Source organism: Pseudopipra pipra, chromosome 14 (genome assembly GCF_036250125.1).
Source record: "Pseudopipra pipra isolate bDixPip1 chromosome 14, bDixPip1.hap1, whole genome shotgun sequence".
Classification (NCBI taxonomy): Eukaryota; Metazoa; Chordata; class Aves; order Passeriformes; family Pipridae; genus Pseudopipra; species Pseudopipra pipra.
Window position 1 is genome coordinate 334,734 of NC_087562.1, and position 27,483 is coordinate 362,216.

The following is a 27,483-nucleotide window of genomic DNA, read 5'->3' on the forward strand; positions in this document are numbered from 1 at the left end:
ACACTGCTGCCGAGCGTGTGTGGGGTCAGACACTGCTGCTGAGCGTGTGTGGGGTCAGACACTGCTGCCGAGCGTGTGTGGGGTCAGACACTGCTGCCGAGCGTGTGTGGGGTCAGACACTGCTGCCGAGCGTGTGTGGGGTCAGACACTGCTGCCGAGCGTGTGTGGGGTCAGACACTGCTGCCGAGCGTGTGTGGGGTCAGACACTGCTGCCGAGCGTGTGTGGGGTCAGACACTGCTGCCGAGCGTGTGTGGGGTCAGACACTGCTGCTGAGCGTGTGTGGGGTCAGACACTGCTGCCGAGCGTGTGTGGGGTCAGACACTGCTGCTGAGCGTGTGTGGGGTCAGACACTGCTGCCGAGCGTGTGTGGGGTCAGACACTGCTGCCGAGCGTGTGTGGGGTCAGACACTGCTGCCGAGCGTGTGTGGGGTCAGACACTGCTGCGGAGCGTGTGTGGGGTCAGACACTGCTGCCGAGCGTGTGTGGGGTCAGACACTGCTGCTGAGCGTGTGTGGGGTCAGACACTGCTGCCGAGCGTGTGTGGGGTCAGACACCGCTGCCGAGCGTGTGTGGGGTCAGACACTGCTGCCGAGCGTGTGTGGGGTCAGACACTGCTGCTGAGCGTGTGTGGGGTCAGACACTGCTGCCGAGCGTCTGCTGATCAAGGCACCAGGGATCCCCCCAGCAGGACAAATCACAAATCCAGTCACAAACTTTATCCACGTTCTAGTCCTCTGGTCGAGGCACTGAACAGAGTTAGACTGAATTTTCTAGGTTATTGCCATCATGTAATACTAACTTCTATACAAGTTTATACAGATGTCAAGAAGGCAACCCCAAAGCATATAAAACCAGAATTTAAATAGACTTTTAAAAATAACTTACATTTTGAACACTATTAGTCCTTCTATGTCATCTGAGAACAATCATCTTGTGTAAACACAACAAGAAAAAATCAGTACTATCTAGCAGATTGTCCAAATGAGGAAATATCCCATAGAAGAGAGTAAGAGAGAAGCCTTGAGAGAATTGTTTTCTGCAGCTAATCAAGGCACCTTTAAAACACACTAACACAGCAAAATTGTTTTTACAAGTTATGTTGGGATAAGGTTCAAGCACAAGAGTTGAAATTGCCCCATAATCTTATAACATTTTACAGGAAATCATGAGACTAATTTATCTGCCACATGAAAACTCATGTATTTCTTGCTTTCAGCAGAAAATTTGTTTTGATGTCACATGATAGCAGTACCCATTTTGTACTGCTTCTATAGCTGCAATCTGAGCAGCTGCAATTCTGGCTGCCAAGCACTGATAGCCAAATTAATTCCACCATACCATGAAGAAACTCTTGATAGTGTTAGTCTATTGTCAGTGTAGCATGGCAGAAACATTTACAGTGTCTCAAGCTGGTTTTAGCACACAAATTAAAAAAAAATAAAAATTGTTCCACTCAGTCCATCTTCTCAAAGTACAATGTCCAGAGAGCCTTTGGCAAGCTTCTCCTTTCTAACAAGCACAGATGTCTCTAGAACATCATCATGCAGTTTAAAGCAGGACAGGGTAGTTCACTGCCCCTGTTCAAAATGCCCTTTATTCAGTGTTAATACCAGGAATGTGCTATATGAAACGGTGGAATTTTTTAGAATTTTCATTTTGTATCCACTTATTTGCCCAACAGAATAACTACTCTGATCCAAATTTGTTCCTAGCTATGATTTGAACACAAGGATTAGAATAATGACCTTCAAAATCACTTCCAACCTTAATTTTCCTGTAACTGTATTTTTGCACTGACACATTTGACACAGCCTGACATGGTGATACTTGTGATGCTGCTGATTAAGGCATTTTCCCATGATTAACCATTCCCAGCTGCCTGTGTCCCTCAGTCTAGAACGGAACTATGTGCTTACAGGAATCATCAAGCAATACTTTTTAACTTAATATGCCCAAAGGATGGTACAGTAAGTGCCTGTGCATTTGTAGGCATTTATTTTTACATATAGTGACAATCAAAACTCAGATCTGAACAATTAATTTTGTAATTTTGTTAATTTTGTTTGGGTTCTAATGTTAATCAAGAAACTTTGGTAAAATGTGTGTCTGTCTAATTTGGATCTTAACTGTAGTCAGTTTTCCTACTTGTATCTAGTTTTTAATGTGATAATCTGGATTCAAAGGGTAGAAAATAAATGAGTGATCTATGTACATTACATGTCCACATCTAAGAAGACCATTTGCTCAACAGATGCATCTTTTAATGGGATTACACATACATTTCAGATCCCAAGAGCCATAACTATAAAATGAAGAAAAAAAATTTACACATTCCTTAAAATTCAGGTAAACTCTCATCGGCTCATTTTTTAATGCACCCACTAAAGAGGAACTCTCAGATTGTCTCTTATAGGCTGGACTCTCTCATCAAATATGATCAGTGTCAGATTTTTTCCATCCTTGGGTGTTGGAACAATTTAGCACTGAAAATGAGTGAGTGAAATCTTAAGGAGACTAGACAAAGACCAGCATCCCCCTCAATACATAACTAAATTACTGACACCACCTTCAGTTCTTCTGGATACAGTTGTGTTTCCAGAAATGGGTTCAGTCTGGCAGTAATCAGCTGGATGTAGCAGCAGCAGTGTTGTGTCTCTTCAGAAGTAGCTTTGAGCTAGCAGATTTCCTAAGCCCTGTATTTCTCAGCAACTTCCCTGACACGCTGCCCAGCTGGGATACCAAACAGGTGTGACACTGGCTGGAAGTGCTTATTAAACAGTGGTCTCTTGCCTTTTCATTACATGTGTGCTAGAATCCTGCAATGCTGCTGCCTGACTCATGTCACTGTGCCCTCCCCAGCCACCCTTCATCTTGGAAGACATGTTAAGCCTCACAACAACATCATGCTGAATTCTGCTTTCTCTCCAAATCTTCTCCTCACTTGAAAAGTATCCTGCCTGCAGATTACAATCACCTTTCTGCCTCAGAGGGTACAAGTTTGTCTGCACAGCAAAAAATGTCAGGTTCTACAGCTCACGCAATGTGCTGGGAAGGTGTTGTAATTTGTGGGAACTTGTGCAAGACATAAACTATCCCTGAGGGTTCAACCTACTCAGTTTTCATCACATCATAGATTGCATTTTCAACACTTTGCCTCGTATACTCACCCTACACAAAACTGTATCTGCTCTTTCCATCTTCCTGTGCCACCATTCATTTATTTTTTTGAAACTTCCATATTTTGCCTAGCTTCAATTTCAAAATTCTTTGGTGGCCCAACCCAGAACACCAACTCTGAGTAAATCTTGAGTAAAACTCCCAGTACCTTAAGTCCCAGCATTCTTGCTGAGAATTTCTCACTCCCAGATTCTAATAAAGTCCTCTTTGACTGAGCACAAGTTCTGAATTCAGCTTCTTAGTCATTAAATCCTCACAATTTACTAGGAAGCTCTATTACATGGACAGTTTGCAAGGGCAAAACATGAGCCAAAAGAGTAATATGATCTCTGTTATATGGATTAAGGGTTTGAAGATAGGAGAGATGGCAGTGACCGGATCTGTTAATTGTGGATATCCTACCCTGGTGAACAGGTAGGCTCTGATCATGTGAGCCTGCATTTCTGTATTCCCACTACCCAATTGCCCTCTTCTCTTTTTTTCTGATCACTGTTTGACACTGCAACCAAATTTAGCCTGAAAGACAATGAGGAACACAAGTGTTGTTTATCATCCTGATGCTCTTGAGCAGCCCTGTGGGGAACAATATGGAAGTGACTGTGAAGTGCTGAGGATGCAGGAGAAGTGAAAGGAAGAAGTGTCTTTGCAGCCCCGGTTCAAATGCATGTCACATCGTGTCCTGGGACTGTGCTACTGTGCTGATATGCAAGTACAGAGCAGTGTGACAACATTTGGGTTGTCTTCACATCTTTTTTGAAACTGGCTGTTTTCCCCTAATGTGTCTAGCTCAGCACAATCATGTTTGAGGGGATTTGAGCCAATGCAAACACTACTTAAATGGCAAGGATCAGAAGCAAACAGAGAATTCTGTTCAATCAAATAAAAGACATTTAAGCAAATAGTAGATTTCTGGAAAGGATTGTTTCTTTTAAGTAACCAGAGTGCAAACTCATATCCAATTCATGGGTTTTGTCAGATTGCCAGTGCAAGCCCTCATGGAGACTTAAACAAAGATAACATTACTGATACTGTAGTTTCTGGTGCTTAATACTTTTTATTTATGGTGGTGTTTGGGGTTTTTTTTAAGAAATGAATATTTTCTTATTAGATAGATTATGCATTTTAAAAAAAATCCCTACAGTGGCAACAAAGTGGCCTCCGAAGTATGGATAATGTTTTTTTCCAGTTCATACAGAAGTGAAAAAGATGCGGTACTGCTTTTATCAGTAGTTTCAACTGTAAAAACTTCTTTTTTCATTTCTAGCCACCTTTGGATAGAAAACATGTGAAGGAAGCAGTACAAAGCATGTACTTTGTATAATAATAAGCTGGCTGGCATTTTACTGGCAGTTCAGATGTGTAGTTGGTTCTGGTATTTTTTTGAATTTGCCCTGGAAAATGACTGGTCATGTTCCTGAACTGCTGTTAATCTATAAATGCCCTGCTGTTAAGTCATTCTCCGTGGAGGAAGAGCTGGATTTCCCTTCTAACAAAACAGCACCTGGCAGTAGTTGCACTGACTCAATTAATAGCAGGGTATCATCTCCTGGAAAGCAATGCCGTATGTCCAGGTGCCTGGGTTTGGTGGTGTGCGTGACAACAGGACCAGGGACTCAGTGTGCAAACAGAAATTTGCTGTGCATACTCAAACAACCTTCCAAAGGCAAAAAGCTTATGTTACTTTGAATGTAATGTCTTTGAATGTGAAGTCCTGACCTCCCAAAAGGAGATATCAAGAAATAACTAACATACACTACTTGATTCATCAGCTGAAAGACTGTTATCTGAAGAGCCTGGGCTTGCAGAGCAGGAGGAGTAGCTATTATGTGCTTAGTGGACTTCTCCTGGAAAAGAATTAGATGTAAAGATTTTTAGTGAAGTGTGAAGACCTTCCCAGCTGCCAGAACAGCACAGAGATTTGTGAAGTAAATATTAAGATTGGTTTGAATTGAGTATGGAAATGTGCCTGTGTGACATCTCAAGTAGAATCCATGAGGCAGTGCTTACAGAAACGATACATATGTGATAACCAAGGACACAAAGAGGAGCAATTATACTTGTAAATGCTGACAAATGCAGTGTGTACATCAAAAGGCCTGTGTTCTGAGAGGCCTACAGCAGAACTGTCTTAGCAGCAGAAGACCAGCCTTCTGGTAAGGGGAAGATGGCATCAAGTTTACAGAAAATCATAGGGGCCATTCCTCTGTCAGCTCTGCAGAAAGAAGACAACAGGCAATGAACTTGCCCAGAATTGACAGAGGGTGAAATTAGGCTGAGACAAAAAAAATCATAATAACTGTCTCCTAAAAGGCACAGAAAATCTGTCCCCAAACTGCTTTGATGCCACCCAAGGGAACCCAGGAGATGTAGAAGACTTGACAGCTGTCATCCCATGAACCCTGTGTCATAGGACAAGTGATCCTGGCCAGACTATTTGGACATATGCATTTTGAGGCTTTTGAGTATGAGAGAATGACTGTGCCTGAAAGAAGGTTTCTTTTAAATACTGTTTTACCCTTCCATAAGGTCTTTTGCTGCATTTTGTAACATTTAATTCCTACACCACCTTCACTGTTGCAATTGGTTTTAGTCAGTCATACTTGCACACGCGGTAGTTTGCTTTAGTAGGAGGTCATTTCATGTCACCACTTGCATGGTGACTAAGCACCTGTCTTTGGGTTTGTTGAATGTAAATACACGAGGTGTGGCTGCTGCCTAGAAAAAAGGCAAGTCTAGATTTAGACTTGGCCTTAGCTTCCTTGTATGATTTGTTGCATTTTCCTCCTTGGTCTGATTTCAGGAGAAAGATGTCTCTCCTTCCATGTCAATGCCAAGCCAACATCATTTTTCTAAACTCCTGTCAATAGGCTGTGTATCTGTTTTACCAGATTCTGCCTTCATGCACAGACCTCTGGCATGTCTCTCTTCAGGAATTACAAAAGTTGTTGAATACTGAATTCAGTGAGGTAAGAAGAGTTTCAGTTTTATACCTGACAATGTGTACTTCTACTTGTCCTTTACTCCCACATCTTCATTTGTGACATTGTTCATGCTAGTGTATTAAGCATTCGAGGTAGGAATATTTCTGAAAATTAGTAGACATACTGAGTGATGTAGGGAGCTGTGAAGTAGACACAGCAATGCCCTTGTTGCAAAGTAACCTTATCAGAAATAGCTTTACCCTGAGCACAAATTGATAACATCTGGCTCAGAATGTGCATTTCCTCAGCAGGAGGAGATATATAAGTGAATCAAGGAAACCTTGTACTGCCCATCAGCACAATCATGACTGATCATGAGATGTGACTGGAACTGGTTCCAAGTTCCATTTTTTGCCTCTGTTTAGTTTCTGCTTCTGTGACACCCCTGCTGCTGCCCCTCAGCCGGACACCCGCCAGTGACCCGTCCGTCAGGCCGGGCACACCGCCCCACGAACCGGGACTGCTGAAGCACAGAGGCTTACAACCCTTCTGGTGTAAATTACTGTCACTACAGCTCTACCTGTACTTGTCACACGTATAGAGGTCTAATGATTTTTTTTTTCCAGTATTGCCCAATGCCTGATCCCGGGGACACTCTGTACCAATTACCTGTTGCGTTACTCGGGTGTTGACTGATCAGATGCCCACTCCCTTGACTGTTTAATACTAAAACGTCCAGTTCTTCCAAGAACTTTTGCTTTCCTTTAAACCATTCTGACCACGCCCCTCGCGCGCTACTTATTTTTAGACATGTTTTGCAGCAAACGCGCCTTACTTTCAGCAGTCACCACGACCACACGAGCGTGGATGTTGTGGTGCGGCCCCGCTCGTCCCTCAGCACCGCTCCCTCAGCACCGCTCCCTCAGCGCTCCCTCAGCACCGCTCCCTCAGCGCTCCCTCAGCACCGCTCCCTCAGCACCGCTCCCTCAGCACCGCTCCCTCAGCACCGCTCCCTCAGCGATCCCTCAGCGCCGCTCCCTCAGCCCGGGCCGCCCCTCAGGGCTCTCCGGGGCCGTTGGCAGGGCGGGGCCACTGGCGGGGCGTGGCCGCTCGCGCTCGGCGCTGACGCGGGGGCGGGGCGGTGCCGGCGGGGCGGGGCGGGGCGGGCGCTTTAGCGCGGGGCCGGGCGGCGGGGCCGCACTCGGCCGGGCCGCGGCAGCGCTGCCGGCCCCGGGGGAATGCGCTGGGGCCATGGCCCCGCCGGCCGGCGCCAGGCTCGTCCCGCGCGCTGCGGGGAGCCCCTTCCTCGGCCTCCTCCTCCTCCTGCTGCTGCTGCTGCCGCTGCCGTGCCCCGGCGGGGGAGCGCCGCGCCGCCGGCCCGCGGGGCCGCCCGTGGTGCTGGGTAAGAGCCGGGGGGCGGCGGGGCGGGCGGCGGCACCGCGGGGCCGGGGCGCACCCGCCGGCCCATCGCACACCCCGGCGGGGGCCGGGGCGCTGCCCGGGCACTGAGGGGCTGCGGGAGCGGGGAGCGGAGCGGCTGCTCCGGGATCCCCCGGCAGGTCGGGCCGCGGGGCCGGGCCGGGCAGCGCTCCGGGTGCGCCCAAGTGCACGGCTCGCTTTAGTGCACCTCCGGCTCGTTAACGAACGCCAGACCTCGCTTCTTAAGTTTTTCCTCTGTGTGAACCTTCCGTGAAAGAGGCTGGAATCAGACGTGGAAAGAGGAGTGATTGGGTGTTCTAGCAGTCGAGCTACGTGTATTTAAAAAATAATTGGCTCAAACATGAGAAATGTATATTCACTATTGGCCTGTGGTTTCACCCGTTAACACAAAATAGTTTGTATTGAATATATAGACAATATTCGTATAATAGTTAGTAATATGTGTTAGATGTTTTTTGTATCTATTGATGAGAATTGTAAATAAATTTTAAATGTTTTAATAACTTGTCTACTGAAACTGTAATTCTTAACCATTCCAAGACAGTAAGTGCATTTGGTGGCAGTAGTGTCAGTAGGCAGTCCTGTGAATGTATTCAGTATGCTGCACATTCTTATTATGCAATTAGTCTTAATGGTAAGGGGGGAAGAAAAAGTAAGAAAATGGGAAAAATATTGGGAAAAGGATAATCAGTGGCATGCTGTTCAGTTTGAGCTCCATTTCTTGATAATAATTTAGGCTCTGATGTTAACTGTATTAGTACTGTTACAGACTTCTGACATAAAAGGGTAAATTCTAACACAGCATCTTCAAAAATGTTCTTGTTATCTCAGGAACAAGGTGTATGAATCCACAGTTCTTAACAGACTGCTGAACTGACTGACAGGATGTAGATTTGGAAGTAGAAACTGCAAAAGGATGTCCTAAGGGGTGGGAGTTGAAACCTGAACAAAAGTTCTTTGAATTCTGCCTGAGGAAGCTAGAAACAATCTTTTATCCCATCTTTCCACTCCATAATGCTGGGTTTTAGTAATAGGCCTTGGCACTTGCTTCAGCACAAGCTTCTTGATGACAAAGGTGATAGTGTGTTAGTTGCTGATCCAATATTGAACTCTGGCTGTGAAGGCATCAAAGATTTGAAAGCAATACTGATTGTAGAAGCGTGGAGTTACTGCTGATGGATCTGCTGTAAGTATATATGTTCCCTAAGGATGGTTTTAAGAACCATGGCTGACCTACATTTTCTTAAGAGACCTGGTAAATGCTCTGGCTGAGCACACATTTATCAATGAGTGCTGTACAACAGACTGCCTTGCTGTTGTAAACCAGCAGTTTTCATCAAACACTACAGAACTTGCATCTCTTACTATTCTCTTCAGTGTCTGCGTTTTAAAGTTTACTGTTTTCTGCTGCCTGGTCCTCACCTGTCCAGAAGGTGAAGATTCAGTGGGTTCTAATGTAAAGTAATTTTTCTGGGCTGCCTGTATGTTTGAGAAAGCAGGTACTCTTGGGGAGTGATTTGCTGTAACTTCCTACTGTAAAATATTATGTTTTTTTGATTTATAGCAGTTACTCTTGTAACCTGCAGTAAGGGCTTAGTTTTGATTAGACGTGACATGGGCAGTGAAGGTCAAACAAACAAAGGAGAGGAAGGAGTAACTGTCGGTCACCTGCTGGTTCTGGATGAAATGTTCTCATCTTGATTTTAGTTAACTTTTTGTGACCTTTTCTTCACCCTTCTTGCGTATGTGACATGTTAAGATAAGCTTTTTAGGAATTACTGCCATGAGGATGGTGGAAGGGTTTAGTGGAATTGTTTAGGGAAGCATTCTAAGTGCTAGCTTAACACAGGTGCTTGAGAGAGGGAAGAAAAACCCACATTGCCTGGAAACACAAATGAAAAGGACATGGAAGCGTGTGCAGGGCTGCATTATACAGGCCCATACAAGCCTGAGATGATTTTGGAGCCCGTACAAGATGGGGATACAGAGTTGATTCCCCTGATTTATCAGGCTGGCATCCAGATTCCTAATTCCTCGTATATGTTCAGTTTTTACATATGTTTTTGTCTTGTAGTAAATAGGATCTCATGATCAAAGCAGTTACTCTTGGTTTGTTTGGAAGCTAAAACCCTTCAGTAGAAAGAGGAGTTAACAAGTTTGGTCTTATTCTGTGTGTAGCAACACGGCCACCTGATCTGAAAGAATAAAGAAGAGATGCTGTTTAAAGGAATGTTGTCAACATAATGACACTTCATAAGCGTTTTAGACCAGTGATGGTCACAAGACCCAGTGTAGCTTGCTCTCAAACTGTTTTTTGTAATGACCTCACTTTGCAGTTGCAGCCTGTGCTTACCCAACTCATGGAGGAGGAAGCAGAGCAGTAGCTTGCACGAGCATTGCTTGTGGGTAACTGTGTTCTGCTGCCCAGGCACCAACAAAAATACTGCCTCAAGAAATCTCACATCTGAAAGTACATGAGCTGCATGAATACAACCTGGTAACTCTTGGCCATGGTTGTGATGGCAACAGGTCTCAGATTTGTAGGGGCCCCTGACTGGCTCAGGTGAAGGGAGGTTCTGTGGAAAGCTGGGCCGGTCCAAGAGCTCAGTGCTCACCCAGCTTTCCTTGTGCCTGCTTATTGGCCACTTTATGGGGTCCTTTGACTTGCTAATGGATGAGAACGTTTAGAAGTGATTAATGTGGTGATGGAATTACTTTAGTGGAGCAGCTGGCACAAGGAATGTGGAGAGTGGCACCACACCGTTTGGATTAGGTGGGCTTTTCACCTGGGCTCTGCATCATCGGGGGCCTTGGTAGCAGGAGCTGCTGTGCCTGGAGCTCGTGTTTGTACATAACAGGGGACCAAAGCGGCACGGGGAGTAACTGCCAGCAAAATACTGCAATGCAATTGCTCACTTTTCCCTGAGAGTTGGATAACAAAGCATCGAGTGTATTCAGATAACAGTGATTTTTACAGAAGAAGAAACAGGCAAAAGTCAAAGCCTTATGTCCAGAATCCTGGCTGAATATCAAGCACAATGCTCATTAAAATCTAGGGTGATTATCTTGGATTCCTCTCTCAAGTGTTTTTGGGGAAAAGGGGACTAATTAAGATACTGATTTGCTTTTGTGCCTTTTTAAAGAGTTTTCTGTTTAGCCAGGACAATATATTTATACAGAAAAATCTCCTTTAAGAACCAAAATAACCCTCCAAATACTTCTGTTCTGCTGACAATATCTACTAAATATATACATATTCTGTGCAATTCCTTCTGTGTATCTGCTTCATGTTTACATGAATCATAACTTTTTTGCACTTCAGTTTGGTTATATTCAACAGGCTTGTCTTCTAATGCTTGTGAGAAGCAGTTTATTTTGTGGCTGCTCCTCCTGCATTTTCTCACATAGCCCATGGATAATCACTGCATACTATCTCACGTGTTAGAAACTTTTGGAGCTGATAACCCGTCCTTATAAGACCAGCATTGGATTCACTGAACTCTTTACCTTTTACAGCTGACTCAACACAATTACTATATCAATGTTCTGATACCTTCTGCAAACAATTTGTTAGGTACTTGGCTAAAGTTTTCTAGAAAGACACCTAAATGAAGTTTGTTAATAATTGATTTACATGTAAAAGAGCTTTGCCTGTGAATTCCTGCTGACTGCTAATTGAGGTGTGCATGTTTGTATGGTCAGCTGGCTAGATGTCAGGAGTGCTTTAAATGTTTATGCCTCATGTGATCCAAGGTATCTGGAAGTATCATGTGAGATGTTGTTTGCTTTCTTGTTCCTAATTTTAAACACAGGCCTCTTCTGTGGTGTCTGTGAGCTACTTGGAGATGTTCTCCTTAGAGAACTGTGGTCAGAGTTTAACATTAATTTGCCAGAGAAGTTGGAAATTGGTTCGTTTTGAAGGAATGCTAATTTATAGAACCAAAAAGATGACAGTTATTTGAGGAAATTATGCCAGTTAAAAAGTTATAATAGTTGATAAATACTCAAAAGCATTTTCATTTCAGATAAAAGTAGTAAAAAAAGTATCAATTGATGGTCTTTTTTTTTTTTTAATCCCACGCATACACACAAAAAATAGCCCAGCTCCCAACCCCATTATTATGTAGGCACTATTTTTAATTATTATTTTATTTTTCTTAGCAGATAAAATGTGAGATCCTCCTATTCAGGGTGTTTGTTGAATGATCATTTGTCTTTGTTATCTGAGCAGTGTTAAGGCAAGTCACTATAAAGGTGCAGTTTGCTCATAGTCTTTTGATGGGAACTGTGAATCTGTCACCAAGACTTAAGGATAGTGATAGGCCTGAGCATGGATGTGTCCTAAAGCTGGTTGTTGTAATTCACAGGCTTGGAAAAGTCCCAGGCCACTCTTAGACTCAATGAAACTGGTAAATGTGCTTTCCATAAAGTGTAAACATACAGAACCCATCCCAAAAGGAGATCTAGTTCTGTCAGGGCAGATGAGATGAAAAAAATCAGCCAAGGATACTATAATATTGGAAATGAATTGGGTTCATGAGTGTATTGGAATGAGTTCTGTTGGGACTACTGTCTGTGAAAAATGAGAATGTGCTAGAAATCTGATGGAAGTGCCTTTTTTTTCCCTGAATATGCAATCTCATATTTCCAAATGTTGTAGTTCAGAAATCAAGAGAGGAATTACACAACTGCAAGCTGGGAAGCAAGGGTACTGCTGAAGATCTTTTCTTGGACATCCAGTTTTAACTAGTGCTGATGTATTTGCAGAACTCCCCTTGCCAGTTATTTTGGGATCAGTCTGCAGGTTTTAAAAAGTATGAACTTTATGTAATGTTTCCAGCAAAAAGACTTAGAAACTATAGATACTGGTAGATGAGAGGATGAGGGGAAAAATTGCTTAAAGATAACTCTGCCCACAGATGCTTTCTCTGTATGGCCTGAAAGCAAAGCGAAAGATGTTTTTCTACTGCTTTTAAATTCCATCATAGAAAATTTGGAAAGGTATGCCCTTAATTTACAGAATTAATCTTCAATGTGATATTTTTTAACCTGTTACTTATCAAAAAGCCACCAAGTAGTTCTCCAGCCAAAAGGTAAATCATTAACACTGTTAAACTGGGTGGGCTGAGGACTGAAGATCTTGCATATTTCTTTCCATAATCTCAAAAATCAAAATTTGTATTTTATTTCCTATAGCTTCATCATGAACCCTCTTCAGCTTGCAAATATACTTTAAAAATAGAAACCCCAAGCTGTGAATTATGGTGATTAGCAGTTTCACTGTTAATATGGAAATGTAAATATGACAGGCATTTTTGTTAATCCCTGCTTTATAAATAATCAGGCCTCATACATGTACTCAAGAATTTCTTTTTTAACTCCAGGATGTATCTTGGCACAGGTGGAACTTATCTTTTGTTTAGAATTGCAGAAATTGCCATTTTTCACCTTGTTCTTTATCATCCCTTGAGTAAAAATCAGTATGTCATGTTTCTCATCTTCTGCCCTGAACTGGACACAGGAGCACAGCCTCTGTCCTCAAGAAGCTTGAAGATAAAATATCTTAACTAAATTAAACTTGCAGTTAATCTAAGATTACTCCATTAAGTCCAAGTGAGACTTTGTACAGTTTCCTGCTTTCAGCACTTTTGTTGGTAAATGTATCTTGGTTATAATTTTTAACTTCTTCAGTTGTGAGTTTGCCTACTCTGAGCAGGAGTTGCTGAGGTTTTTTAACTGCACTCGCTCATCAGCAAGTCCTTCAAACTCCAGCTGTTTGTCTAAGTCTTTGAAAGGTATCTTTGCTGGAAGGATTTGATTTTTACCCAAGGAAATGAGATTCCAGGATAGAACAAAATGTCACTCTTCTTTGTTTTGCATTGAAACCGAAGACAAAATCAACCTGTTCCGTGCTTGGCAGGTCTGCTGCTGAAACTGCCAGTCACCAATGATTGATATAAATAGAATTGCTCTGTTCCTTTTCTAATTAAAAACACTGATACAGCAGAGGCACGACACTGGAACAAGCTGTTGCCTTAGTTTTCTAAGCAATAACTAAGTAGCATTTTGTGAGGTTACAAGACTGAACTTCAGTAAACTCTTTCTAGGGTGTGATGCAATCCTATAATCTCCCTTACTATGCTTTCCAGCATATCAGTCCTTGAAATATGACCTAAAATAAACCATGGTCAGCTACTGGGACTCTTAACGTTTCACTTAAGGCTACAAAAATAACACCATTAGAAACCTAATGAGAAAGTGGGGGTGGTTAATAAAGAAATCCTTGTGGTGAGGCATAATCTGCAGTGGTTAGGGAGTGTTTTGGACTGTGGTTCTCCAGGTCTGTAGTTTGAAATTCTGTCCTCTTTCAGTTCTGCAATAAGTGTTTCTCTAAATGCACAGTTAAATTAAATGTTCCACTAAAAGATATCTATTTCCTGAAGCTATTGCTAAGTATTAGTGTTTTATAGAACTTAAACTGTTTTGATTAAGTAACTTACTGGGGGGTGGGTGGAGGGGGGACACAACTGTATGGGTTAGAAATTAAAAAACTTCAGAACTAAACATCAGCAAGTAAATAGGATACAGTTGTGCACACCCCAAAAAGGTGGCTGTGTGGAGCTGAAAGAGGCTGGGAAAACCCTTAAGAAGGGCCTTACTTCTAAATTTTTCTCGCATAGAAAAACTTTTCAGATGCTGAAATGTTTTTGCCTTTCTGTTTTTTGAGGAAAAAATGATTAACCATAACAGAATGTAAGACGTTTCTGTGAAAACTTGCTGCTGAAAATTGTAAGAATGTTTTGTTAAGTATTTTTCTAATTTAGAAAAATATTCCTGTTTCCATCTAGCATTTAAAAAATAAAAAAAAATAAACCTCAATCAAAGGAATACTGGCATTTAGTATATGCCTCAAGAAAGTGCAGTTACAAGACCAAGTATTACTGTTGTAATGCATACAAAGGAAAAAAGTGAGGAGCAATACTGTTGTTGCATCCAAGCCTGCATGTAAGAGATAAGAAACTGTATTTTGACATTGTTAGCCAACTACATCTTGTGTTGCAAAAGTGTGGTTGGAGGTGAAGAAGGGAAGATAAAATATAAATGGATCTTTTACTTTCATGTTTTTAATCTCAAATTGATAGTTTGCAGGCAACTGTTTAAAGAGAACAAAGACTTTTATATGCAGTTGTGACACTGAAGAAAAAGTTCTTTCAGAAAGATTGTTTGTACTTTAAAACACAGATAATTTTGGTAATGTCCAAGGCAATCTTTGGTTTTCATACCAGTGGGCTAATGTGACATGTTCCTTTATAGTCCTCTCTTGGAAGTTATGAACTGTTGATCCAGAATTGTTCTATGTAATGATTACTCAGGTACTGATTCTTTAAAATTTAAATATTTTCAATGGAAAATGTACATGTAGTACTTTCTTCTTCTATAATATTTTTTTTTCCAGTTACAAAATTTTATAGTGTCTCTGGATGCAGTGATGATGCAAATGAGGGCTACAGTATTTAGATATGTATATTGCAATGTAAAATGTTATTTGCTTTAATTAAGTCTCCCTTTTATATTTTCCTCTCTCCTTTTATATTTTTCAGTTCCAGGCGACTTAGGTAATCAGTTGGAAGCGAAGTTAGATAAGCCATCAGTAGTGCACTATCTCTGCTCTAAGAAGACAGACAGTTATTTTACACTCTGGCTGAATCTGGAATTGCTTCTGCCTGTCATCATTGATTGCTGGATTGATAATATCAGGTAAGACCAGAAACATTGCTCTTTGCAGTTAGTGCCTTTCCTCAGGCTGACGTGCAGAATGGCTGCCTTAAACTCTCTTTTCTGATTCAAGACTAGTGAGAGAAATGGCTTGGAATTCTGCTGGGACTAACAGGGGGGCTCTGAAGGTGTGGCTCTGTGTCTGAGCCAGCTGTTCATCACTGATGAGGAGCAGAGGTTCTCTTGGCTTCTACTTTCTCTCCTACCAGTTACCCAGTGTAGGTTGAGCACTTCTCAGGCACCTTTGTGGGCTTTCCTCAAGAGAATGTTTTCTGCTCCTTTTGGAGCCAGACTCTTCTGGATGCTGCCCAGCAACAGGACAAGAGGCAATGGGCAAACTGATACCTGGGAAGTTCCAGCTGAACACGAGGAAGAAGTTTGCTGTGCAGTGACTGTGCACTGGGACAGATCACCCAGACAGGGAGTGGAGCCTCCCTCACTGGAGATACTCCAGAACCATGTGCCATGTGCTTTAGGGAGCCCCTGCTTGAGCAGGGAGGTTGGAGCAGATGATCCACTGGTCTCTTTGGGTCCTGCCCATTCTGTGATGAATTCCTGAGGTTTGGATGAGGCAGGGGGAAGGAGGTACCTCAGGCAGCTCAGAGGGGACAGGCAGGAGGAACGTGAGCTTGAGCTTCTGCTGGCACTGTGTCATTAGCAACAGACTCCTGGGCAGCTGAGACCAATTTCTACCACTAGACACGTGGAAATGACTGGTTTGGATCACGTTTCATGGAATATTCTGAGTTGGAAGGAACCCACAAGGATCATCAAGTCCAATGTCTGGCCCATACAGAGACTGACCCCACAACCTTGGTGTTATTAGCAGATAGGGTCCTTTACAGGCAGCCCTAGAAGTCTCTTTCCAGTACAGCTGAGAGGTCTCATGTGGAAATACAACAGGTTTCATGGGGTTTTGCTCTATTTTTTTTCTTCCCCCCCGCCCCAGGCTGGTGTATAATCGAACAAGTAAGATTACAGAACCACCAGATGGAGTGGATATCAGAGTCCCAGGATTTGGGCAGACGTTTTCCTTGGAATTTCTTGACCCGAGTAAAAGGAGCGTTGGTACGTACAAGGATTGCTCTTTAGGGAGCTGCAGTGTGCTTAATGATCTGCACCTTATAACTAGAATAGGGCCACCTTTAAAGTTCTCCACTTCAGGGACTGTGTAATAAACATCCAAGACTAATGAGTGAGGTTCTGCTCAAAACTTAGATATGACTGTGATGCTCAGTGGGATGTTATGACACTGTTTCTAGATGCATTTAGTTGTGGTAATGCTTAAATCCTATGTGTCAAAGCTTGGAATATGTGACATCTTTCAATATGCAGTCTGTAACTGTTTCCCTTATTTGCTATTAAAGTGTTATGTTCAGTTACTTCAGTCTTAGTCCTCTACCTGAGAGACATAAAAATAGTTTTGTGGTAGTTTCCAGAATTCTGCCCTGAGGTTTGCAAGAATAAATGTTGAAGTCCAATCCAATCTTTATGAATTTGTATTATACCCTACCTGAAGTTAATTGGCAATCAGCAAATGTTAGCACTCTAATGTAGTAACTTCTGAGGTGTTTTCTTTACAGTTCAGGAGTAAATTTTTCTCTACTGAGTAAAATTTATCCCCTCTGTATATACTAGATTTTGCTGCCAAAATTTTTGAGAGATCAGCCACCAAGTAAGAAATGTTAATAGCAGCATTCTCTCAATTTTGGGGGATAGTGGGCACATCTCATTTTGTTTAATGTGCACGTAGCTTCCGTGCATATATGGTATCAGAGGTAGTGCCTCCAAAGGGAGTTTGTAACACTAACCTTGTTACTGTTCTGATTTTCTCTTATCTGTTGTCTACAGGAAGTTACTTTTATATGCTGGTGCAGAGTTTAGTAGACTGGGGCTACAAACGTGATGAAGATGTAAGAGGAGCACCTTATGACTGGCGAAAGGCACCAAGTAAATAACATACTGTTACTTGAACAAAATTTTGCCTCTCCTAGCCAGCACCTATGTTTTGAGTCTCTTCTCCCATCCTGTTCAATCATACTTAATTTTGACTGGTTCTTGGGGCCTGGGCACTCCAGGACCCAGACATGAGCTCGTTGTTGTGGTTTCTTTTTTTTTTTTCCCTCTTTAAACAACTCGCCACTTAAAACTTCCTTAAAAACAGAGCAAAGCAACAGAAACCCCCCACACTACCAAAGCACATCCCCCCAAACCCCACCCTCCTCCCACTTAATATTGGAATTTATAAGCTCTGTAATATTAATTTCATAGACAGTTTAATGCAATTATTTAAAAGCTTATGGTTTTAAAGTTTAGCATTCACAATTAATAATTCTAACTGTGTAATGTGTATGTTTTAGATGAGAATGGAGACTATTTTGTGGCACTTCGCAAGATGATCGAGTTAATGTATGAGCAGTATGGAAGTCCTGTTGTCTTAATTGCCCACAGTATGGGTAATATGTACACCCTGTACTTCCTCAACCAGCAGACTCAGGATTGGAAGGACAAGTACATCAAGGATTATGTGTCCCTGGGTGCTCCCTGGGGAGGGGTGGCTAAAACTCTCCGTGTGCTGGCCTCAGGTGGGTACCTGGGGGTTGGCACTGCCTTTGGTGCACAGTGCATGATACTGAACTAGCCTGGGAACTCTGGGATTGGAGGAGGAGAGGTTAAGGTACTACAAAGGGAAAAATATTTTTCCTAAGTGATGACAACTTGCTGTGTCAAGCCTTGAGACCAGACTGTCATTCTTCCTATTTGTGGGAGTGGACCGAATTTATCCCCATCCTGTAACCAGGAGCTATGTCCCCTCTTGACCCCTCCTGACCTCTTTTCTGCAGATTGTTCTGTCATCTGCTGTTTGGCCTCATGCTTTCTTTTTCTGTCACTTCTGCCTCCAGCCTGATTGCTCTGTTCAGGATTGCAAAGCTAACAGGGGCTCCAGAGCATTCCAGAGTTTCCTTTGATTCAGGATCACAGCTGCCTGAGGTTAACATTAAGGGAAACTTGTAGACATGGCAGTGAAGTGGTGCCTATAGTGTAAATGGCAGGTGAAATTTGTAACACTGCTGACAGGTCTGGGATTTAGCACACTGGATATGCTTGAGACTAAAAAAAAACCTGAATAAAGAAGCATAACGTACTACACTAATTAACTGCAAATGACTGATGGAAAATGTTCACTTACCCCATCATGTGATACCATAATTATGTCCTGTGCTTTGGCATTTAGTTCTTGATGATTCTGGTTTGGTTTTGTAGCTTACTTCTGACTTGTTAGCTTTGGATATCACTATCTTCTTCCTAATCAAAGCTGACATAAAAAATTGGACTTCATTGAAATGCAAAACACACAGCAAGTGTCAGCCTTGCATGGACAGAGCAAAGAATACTTTGCTTAGCAAAGGCATTTGAGTCTGAACAGTAGTGCACTACTCTGTAACTAATTAGAAAACTTAACTCAATACAAACATCCAATTTACACATTGTTAAATGTGTTGCTATGGCACTGTAAAAATTGATTTCCCTTTTCCCACAGGCTTCATCTGACATGTTTGCATGCTACAGAAATGGCAGGAAGTAAGCAATGTTAATATTAGCTGTATAAAATTATACATGATTATATAAAATTCCAGAGTCCTTGATTTCTGTTGGATTAAACTTTTGTGCTTTGTACCTTGTTTATCCTTTATAATGCATTTCATCCAAAATGGCTAGTTATACAAATGCTTACTGAATAGTTAAATTTCTACTGAAATGTAGTCATATTCTCGTCTTTATGTCTGTTGTACTGAAGTCCATGTTTTTTGAGCAGAAATCTAAGAATCATGTAGGAAAGTTAAATGGGCAGTACCTAATCTCAGAGTGCAGTTTTAGGCTAGTCCTATCTCAAATACCTGTAAGGAAGGCACCACCATCAGGCATCAACACTTGGATTACATTAGTCTGTTAAAGAGTTTCTAAGATTAGCAGGGTTAGTATGTAGAAGAATTGTTGCTTTAAAGAAATGTACTGCATTTCTTCAGGAAAGACAAGGCATGCTATGAATGCATTCTTTCTGCTCCCATTCCTGTTTATAACATGTAATGGCCAGGAACTTCATGTCAAATCCAGCTGTGTTGTCAAAGTGGTAAACAGGGCACGGTGGAATTATTTTCAGTAGATTTTCTGTGATACTTTCAGCTACTTATTCGTGTGCTTTGCAGGCTCAATACTTGTATCATTACAGTTGCAGTGCCAATAAAGTGAGGATGTTCCTCCTGCAGCAGGCAAAGGCACAAAGTTCGCTGTGGTGGCTTGGTTCTATTTTTTTGTCAGGTTGAAATACGAGCAGTGTCTTCCTTAGACCTAATATTTTGTTCACTATAATGCGAGTGTTGTGCCTGCTGACTTAATTAAATGTGGTCTTGGCCACATGGTGGGGCATCACTTCAGAGAAAAGTACTTGGTAAGCACTTTGTACCAGTTCTGTAAGAGAGGGCTGGAATAGTCAAGTTCTGTGTTTGATTATTCGACTGGAAATAAATTTTGTGCACAGTCCTCTTATTGTTCAGTTCAAACTCGGGCTTTCTTTGCTGAGAACTGCCAAGCAGTGTCCAGTAACTTGGTGGTGGGAGTGCACAGTTAAGTACTGCTACCACACAGTAATATGAGACAGGTTTTTGGGGACCTTGGTGGTTCTTGCTGTGCTCTTTGGAGTTTCCTTTATCTGTTTCAGACTTATACCAACAATGTCTCCATGTACTCCTGAAGATGCATTAAAGATTGTGCTTTATGTCTCCTTGCTGAAGCACTAGTGCCACCTTATGGAAGTGAAATAGCACCAGAGTGTATTGTTCAGGAATAGTGGTTTTGGTTTCAGCACTTCAATTTTTATAGCATGGTTGACCTGGACCATTACATGCTGTAACCACCTAGACCTAATAATGGAAAATCTGATTCAGAGTTCAGCTGACAAAGGAATTGAGGTGTGCCAGCCAGGGTGATGGTGAAAACAAGAAAAACTTCAGTCTGTCTAAGCTTTTTTTTTTTAATTTTTTTTTTGTTTGATTTGGTTTGGTCGTTGTTTTTTGAGGTTTTTTTTGCTTGTTGGTTTGGTTTTTTTGGGGGAGTGGTGTTTAAATAAAAATAAATTGCTTCTAGTCATCACTATATCATCCGCTTATGAAGCAGCTTTTAGTTTTGTGATGATGCAAGAACAGCTGTTAAAACATGAAGAAAGATATATATAAATTATAACAATCATGTGTTAGTTTGAGCCATCTTTGGAATGAACTGCTAAGAAAACAGTTGTCTTGATCTCTACAAAATTCAAGAATGCTTTGGTCAGACAATAGCTCTGTTATAAGAGTAAATCTAAATTTGGTAAAAAGATAGCAAATTTGTGGTTTATTTGATATCAGATAACTTAATACCTTTATTGATAATGAGCTAAGCTCTAGCTCTCCAGATTAACATTATATAAAAATGTAATGCCTTGTAAAAGCTTGGCCAGCTGAAAACATTTACCAGGTATAGTCATTATCAACTGTTTTTTGAAGAATTGTGGTTTTATCTGCCCCCCTCTGGCAAAGATGTCGTTTATGTTACCAGAGTAACCAGCTACGAAATATTAGGGCCACATTAGAGAGAACCTGTGTTCTGAGAAGTGCAAGTGTTTTAGCAGTCTTGACATGCTGACTGGAAGGGGAGCTGCTGATACTGGCAATTTTTCCTGGTTCCCACCAGAAGTTAACAGGCTCTAGCTCTTCTGTTGAAGTGCTGTGCTGAGAGTGAACTGGTCACTGAGGACAGCACTCTTACTTGATGGCATAAGCAGAGACAGTAACAGTTGCTTCTGTTTCCTTTTATGACAGTTATCTTTTTAGGCCATTAGTAAGAATCTGCCACTTTCTTTCCATTGTACATTTTGTTATGAAAGATGTGCATAAACTGGTAAAATGCTGTGCCAAATGGTAAATAAACAATTTATACCTATCCTGTATGAAATATTGCTATTCTGCTTGTTTTCAATGTAGAAAACTTTAAACATTTCATTAAATCTATAAAGTTTCTTCATGAATTCCCACAAGTGTGTGGACATTAGTATTTGCTTATTCTTGAAGCAGAAACATGCTCTGGGTACCAGAAACACCGTAAAACACATTTCCAGGAAAGCATTTAAGATAAAACCTGCCAACGGTCTAAATAACGCCTAATAAAATCTGATTTCTTACTTGGCCCACACAGGAAATACTTCATCCTTTACAAAGGAGCATATTGGAAGGGCAGCAGTGTTCTTGGTTTAGTTTTTCATCAACTTTTATTTATATTGGTAAGTTTTTAGAGGTTAGCTTACAGAAATTAATTATGAAGGTCATCATAAAGAAGGAAAAGCTTTTCAAGTTGTCACTGTAAGCAAAGGGACCAAACTTTTTATCTGTGTTATTGCTGAGTGCTAGTAATTGCTGCCGACTGAGGTTTATGCTTCGCTTTATGTGTAATGGAATTCCACTCCTTTTTCTAAGGTGACAACAACAGGATCCCCGTTATCAGTTCACTCAAGATCAGAGACCAGCAGAGATCGGCAGTTTCCACAAACTGGATGCTCCCCTACAACTACACGTGGCCTCCAGACAAGGTGTTCGTGAGCACCCCCACGGCCAACTACACCCTGCGGGATTACGGGCGGTTCTACCGCGACATCGGCTTCGAGGACGGCTGGCTGATGCGGCAGGACACCGAGCCGCTGCTGTTCCGCATGGCCCCGCCGGGCGTGCGCATCCACTGCCTCTACGGCACCGGCGTGGACACCCCCGACTCCTTCCACTACGAGAGCTTCCCCGACAGGGAGCCGCGCATCCTCTACAGCGACGGCGACGGCACGGTGAACCTGCAGAGCGCCCTGCAGTGCCGCCGCTGGCTGCGCAGGCAGAAACAGCCCGTGCTGCTCTTCGAGCTGCCGGGCAACGAGCACATCGCAATGCTCTCCAACGACACCACCATCGCCTACGTGAAGAAGCTGCTTTTTGAGCTGTGATAACCTTGTGTACAGAGTTATTTTCCTCACCTGGGATGCCTTCCCTTAAATATGGGAAAATGCCTTTTAATCCCCTGATATTTAGATATTTGAATTATTTATTTTTCTTTTTTTAAAGGTTGTGTTCAAGAAGTTGTTTGATGTCCTAAATGTTGTTTGTCTCTGATTTGTGTTTATGATGCTTCATGGTATTTTCACGTTCTGCAAATTTGATCAAATATGCATTTTGGTGCCTGTGGTGTTGTCCAATGTTCACACAGACTTTCGTGCAGAGACTGTGCAGCCCCTCACATACTACATGGAACCATGGATACTGGAGTGCTTTGTGTGGTCTGTGCAGGTTTGGAGCGGGAGGGTTAGGAAGGATTGCACTTTTGGATGCCCATAAGACAAGGGAATGATATTAACAATTTGGAAAGCACAGAAAACTTTTTGAAGGGTCTTGCATGTTCTGATCCCCAGTTCCCAGTACCTTAGTTTGTAAATGCACATGTCTACGAGGTAAGACAGGGAACAGGCCTGCCTGGAACTGTGTTACTGTTGTTGAAATCCAGCTTTCTTTTGCTACAGCTTTTGGGGAAAAATGATAATGTGGGAATTACTTGAAGCTTCTTTATTAGCTGTCCTTCTGGGTTTTTTAAAAAGAAATCGTTTGCTCATCAACTTGTAGAACCCTGATTACATACAGTCTGGAGTCTGAGGAATTCTCACCCTGTGCTTTATTTATCAGTGAGGGAATGATGCTAAACTGGTTGGTGCCTATAATAACTGTAGCTGTGTGGAGTAGCACATAAATCAAAGCTGATTGAATACTGGCAAGCAATCTATACAGTATGGAATTACATTTCTGGGTGAAAAATGATCTCCTGTAGTGGAGATGGTAATGGATGGTGGGCAGGATTTCAAAGAGAAGTGAACTTCCTGAAGTGGGGTGGGGAATGGAAGCCAGCATGATGCCACATGGAGTATAAACCTTGCTCTCAGTCAAATACTTCATCTCTGACCCCGCTACTGATCAAGCAGCAATTGGATCAACATTGCACTCCACTGAAAAGAATGTTTTTTGGCTTAAGACTAAAAGTAATTTCCCATTATTTTCATTATTGCTGTTTCAAGAAGTTGGAATATGCTGTTCCTTAAATGTTTCTATAAATTGCTGAACATGCAAATCTGTTAATTTCCTACAGTATTGTTTTACTCAATGTTAAAAAAGAATAATTTCAACTCTGACATGCACAGAAGTGCTGGCCTAAGGGCCATCATATTTACAACCTTGATTACAGAAGTCCTGTTGGAGAAATAGTGTCACCCAGAGATTCTCTTTTGCTTGCTTTAAAACCAGTCATCCAGTTAGACTGCACTTAGTTTTCTGAAAATGCAATTTAGAATGCTTTCAAAATGCTAGGTTCTCCAAGAAAAGTGTTTTAATAGTTTCAGAAACTCATCAAATTATTAAGGGTTTACTACTTAAGAAACTGAAGTTGTCTAAAGGGTCAAGTTTTAACTAATAGCATGCATAAAATGTTTGCTGCCATTGGACATATCAGTAGGACATGTTGAAATGATGGGCTTGAACTCTTGTTATTGTAGAATGGAAACATTTTGGCAGGTTTAAGGTAGGTTTAAGGCTTTAAGTTTTAATTCAGAAATCTCTAAATGCAGAACAACTTGAACTAAGGTCATCAACAAGCTAAATGTCTTCCTAGGTATTAACTTCCCTATGTAGCTTTATTTTCCCCCTGTCCCACCCTGCCCACGTTTTTTCCTTTACTTATGTTGAAGGAGTATACACATTTTCCTGATTTCTAAAATGGAACAATAATCTTACCCTCAGTTGTCCAGGAACCTACAGTTCAGCGTAATATTGCCTAGACTTTTCCAGAGTAACTCCAAACCAAAAAAAACCCACAAGAAGAAAATAAAAAAAGAAACCCCACAAAACAATGTCTGTTAGCCAGGTGATCTATTGTATGCAGGGCTGTCAGCTGGATAAGCTTCAGACTTGTGTTCCAAGACTGCTCAAAGATGATGAAGCTCCTCCTTGGTCTGACTCAATTTTTGAATAAATTGTTATACTACTGGTTTGCAACTGAAAAAGTGAAGGGAAACAGCTCATTGCAGTCTGTGTTTCTTGCTGAAGTAGAATGCCTGTTACTAAGCACTGGAATGAGTGGAGCTGGAGGCTGGACTGCAGGATACCAGTGTGGGCGTCAAGGGATGAAAAAATGAGAAAACAACATAAGTAAATGATTCTTAACCTGATTTGAAGAATGTTTCTAAGCTTCATTTAGATCGTTACCTACTCAGTAGCATTTTCAGTCTCACAGCAAGAATTTAGCTTCAGGGTTTTTTTGTGATTTGAAGTTCCAAAATACGCGATTCAAAAAGATGCTTGTTCTTTTTATTTTCTTTTCTTTGGTAGTTTTTTAATACTACTTTTTGTGACTGAAAAGAAAAAAAAAAGCACAACTCTTATTCTAATTTTGGCAATCTAGTACTGTGTTTCTGAGATCAGTTGACTGTATCTTTTAACATAAAGATTTATAAATCAGCTTTCCATTAGTAGACAAGTCCTTGAGTGTCTCCATAAATAAACTTGTGTTAGTTGATAAGGTAAAATGAAGCTGAAACTTTTTCAAGGCATTTGTTTGTGCTGCTGTTTGTCACTGTAAAGCCTTGTTGTAGGGGAATGTGTGTGCCTGAGTCCTGTGGGAGCACACACAGTGCTTCTGGTGGGACTTGGCTTGGATGTGGTGCATCTGCAGGCTGTAGCTTTATGGCCAGAAGGTGGAATTCCTTTTTCTACCAAATCATCATCAGCCCTTTTGTTGGCAGTTCCTTGCATGTTAGGATGCAGTTCTCATTGGAAGTGAAGCATTATTCCTGGCTGTGTGTTGGGAATGCTCCCTCACCGTGGGGAGAGCAGTGTGTCTGTCACAGCCCTGCCAGGGGCACTGGAGCAGTCGAGATTCCTGGGGGGAAAGCTCTGAAGAAATAAATCTTTAGGGAGAATGTGGCACTTTCAGAAGAGGATTAACTCAGGTGCTTTACCAAGCTGCACAGTTGACATGTTTGAATTTACTGAAGTACCTTTGTTATACCTAATGCACTAATTATGTCTCCATAATTTTTGCTTTGTTTTATTCATCCAGGATGTTTTCAGAAACCAAAACTAGTCTTGAGGACCAAATGTGTTTCTTATTTTTGACAACACGTATCAAAAATGCTGATGAAGCTTTCAGCTGTCGTTTTAATACTTCTGAAGAGGTTCAGAGTCACTGTGTGATTCTGTATAAAAACAGAAGACTTCAATAACTAGCAATAATTGCAAAGGATTTGCAGACCAAAGGAAGGAATGTTTGGTATTAAGGTAGTTCTTGGAGCACAGTGTGTTCAAGGCCCTCTTAAATTCAGGGAATGTTTGGCAATGACTTTGCTACACTAACCAGTATTTTGTATGGAACACATTCTGAGACCTGGCATTTTATATGTTCCTGTGTATGAATGCGTTCAATAGATTTGGAATATTTTATTGTCAAATTTGATAATATAAATAAAGTTGATCTAATACAGTTTGTCTCCTGTGGTTAATAACGTGCTGCCTCAGTGCTCAGCTGGAATGTCAGCTTGGTGCTGTTTTTCTTTCCCACAGGTTCTTGGTGTCTCTCACGGTAATTATTGGTTCATCTTCTGAGATGTCTTATGATGCATTTGGAGTTCTCTGTTAATTGTCCTAGAATTTATGGAGGTGAGAGACTGAGATTACTCAATTTCTTTTTGTTTGCTTCTTACTTGCTTATGCTGTGTTAAGAAAAAGTTTTCAGGATGCCTTCTGTTCAGGTAATCATTTTGAAATTAGTTCCCTAGCATGATGCCACCAAGGAAAGTTATTAACCTGACCTTAATTCAACACATTTTAACGAGAAAAATGCAGCACAGTCCTTCTCATTCAATCTGCCCATTCTCCACTAGAAACAAGCAATGGAGGAGTGCACAGAGTGCTTTGTAAATAGTGGAGGAACTAAATTAAGTCTGAAGTGCCTTATGTCCTGCAGAAATCTCTTGTCTGTACTGAAACAACAGTTCCTGGGGAACTGAAGTGAGAGGATTGACACAGTTTGTTCAGATGCTATTTATTCCAAGGCATATCCTGGATGTGAGCCACGTTCAGTAATAAGTTCCTGGGGAAAGGAATAGGTTTGTGTAGGTTTATGCCTTTTGTACTGGTAGACATCTTTGGCAGTCAGTAGCATTAGAGAATTGTGAAACTCAGATAATCCAAAGGTATTAATGTTTCACATATCCTACAGGTTTTCCATTATGGGTTTTTTTCAGCTTGTGTTTGAACAGATAGAACTGACTGGAGGGTGTTTTTAATTCTAGAATGACTGTGATGCTGTGTTTTTCTTATGAAGTTGGGAGATGAAAGGTGAGAGGCTTAACAAATACAGTTATACAAGTCCTTATTGTTTTAGTCTTACTGGTTCAGACATATTGTGATTTTCTTCCCCAAAACTTTGAATACTTTATTTATATCTTTGCTGTACAGGTGGGCTGGTTGACTGATGACATGAATAAGCCTCACAAACCTGACAGGAAGTGTGACTTGGATGGCTTTATGATCTAAATTAACAATGCAGTAGAGGGCAGTAGTATATAACTTACAGCGGGGTTTTTTGCAATGTTCAATGGCATCTGTGGGAACTTCACCTGAGAAATATAGGATTAGAGGGAAACAAAGACCTGAGTTTGATATCCACAAAATATTCCCTGTCCTGAAGCAACTGTACATATGCAGACTCTGCTTTTGGAGAAACTTTTTCTATCTGATATTAAAAGCAAGAAACTTCAGCTTGATTCAAAATCTTGAGTAAAACAATCTGAGGCATGAATTATATATCCACTCCCTTCTACATGCTCAGATTAAAGCATAAATTGGGCATTGCAACTGCTTAGGGTGGATTGGTGTACAGTACTATGATGTACAAATGAGATCATGTATTTAAAAAAAAAGTGCTGCAAATGCTGCTGGCTCTGTTTTCTTATTGCACTGTGGAACGGTGGACAACTCTTGTACCTCAGAGTTTTCACTTTGCTTGTAACCACTGACTCATGCCTAGTAACCTTTCTGGGAAGGCAGAATTATT

General features: G+C 41.5%; 2 protein-coding genes and 1 long non-coding RNA gene across 15 annotated transcripts in view; 1 reads left to right on the forward strand and 2 right to left on the reverse strand.

Annotated features, from left to right (window-relative positions):
* ESRP2 (epithelial splicing regulatory protein 2) overlaps positions 1-7,050 on the reverse strand; it is a 131,001-nt gene extending 123,951 nt beyond the window's left edge. For 6 of the 9 annotated variants that reach the window (XR_010434220.1, XR_010434219.1, XM_064670587.1 and 3 more), the window contains exon 1: positions 6,935-7,050. The gene's annotated coding sequence lies outside the window, so the exon portion shown is untranslated. The remainder of the gene's footprint in view (positions 1-6,934) is intronic. The other 3 variants (XM_064670577.1, XM_064670572.1, XM_064670576.1) reach the window with 1 other exon arrangement.
* On the forward strand, positions 6,909-25,908 carry PLA2G15 (phospholipase A2 group XV). The gene is made up of 6 exons (XM_064670596.1): positions 6,909-7,501; positions 15,141-15,297; positions 16,265-16,383; positions 17,167-17,265; positions 17,676-17,900; positions 21,825-25,908. Exons 1-6 carry the CDS (start codon positions 6,910-6,912, stop codon positions 22,334-22,336), a joined length of 1,704 nt encoding a protein of 567 aa, XP_064526666.1. The 5' UTR covers position 6,909; the 3' UTR covers positions 22,337-25,908.
* Positions 11,605-27,483, reverse strand: part of LOC135421833 (uncharacterized) — a 78,661-nt gene continuing 62,782 nt past the window's right edge. For 4 of the 5 annotated variants that reach the window (XR_010434225.1, XR_010434223.1, XR_010434226.1 and 1 more), the window contains one exon: positions 17,899-18,631. This is a non-coding gene — a long non-coding RNA (uncharacterized LOC135421833). Of the gene's footprint in view, positions 13,086-17,898; positions 18,632-27,483 lie in introns of those variants that run through there. The other variant, XR_010434224.1, reaches the window with a different exon arrangement.

What these genes read in the sequence shown, in the direction of transcription:
- PLA2G15 (XM_064670596.1), top strand. Translation starts at nt 6,910, where the DNA reads ATGTTTTGCAGCAAACGCGCCTTACTTTCAGCAGTCACCACGACCACA. An exon ending in GGGGCCGCCCGTGGTGCTGG is followed by an intron (nt 7,502 to 15,140) that starts GTAAGAGCCGGG and finishes TATATTTTTCAG; the next exon opens with TTCCAGGCGACTTAGGTAAT. An exon ending in TGACTGGCGAAAGGCACCAA is followed by an intron (nt 17,266 to 17,675) that starts GTAAATAACATA and finishes TGTATGTTTTAG; the next exon opens with ATGAGAATGGAGACTATTTT.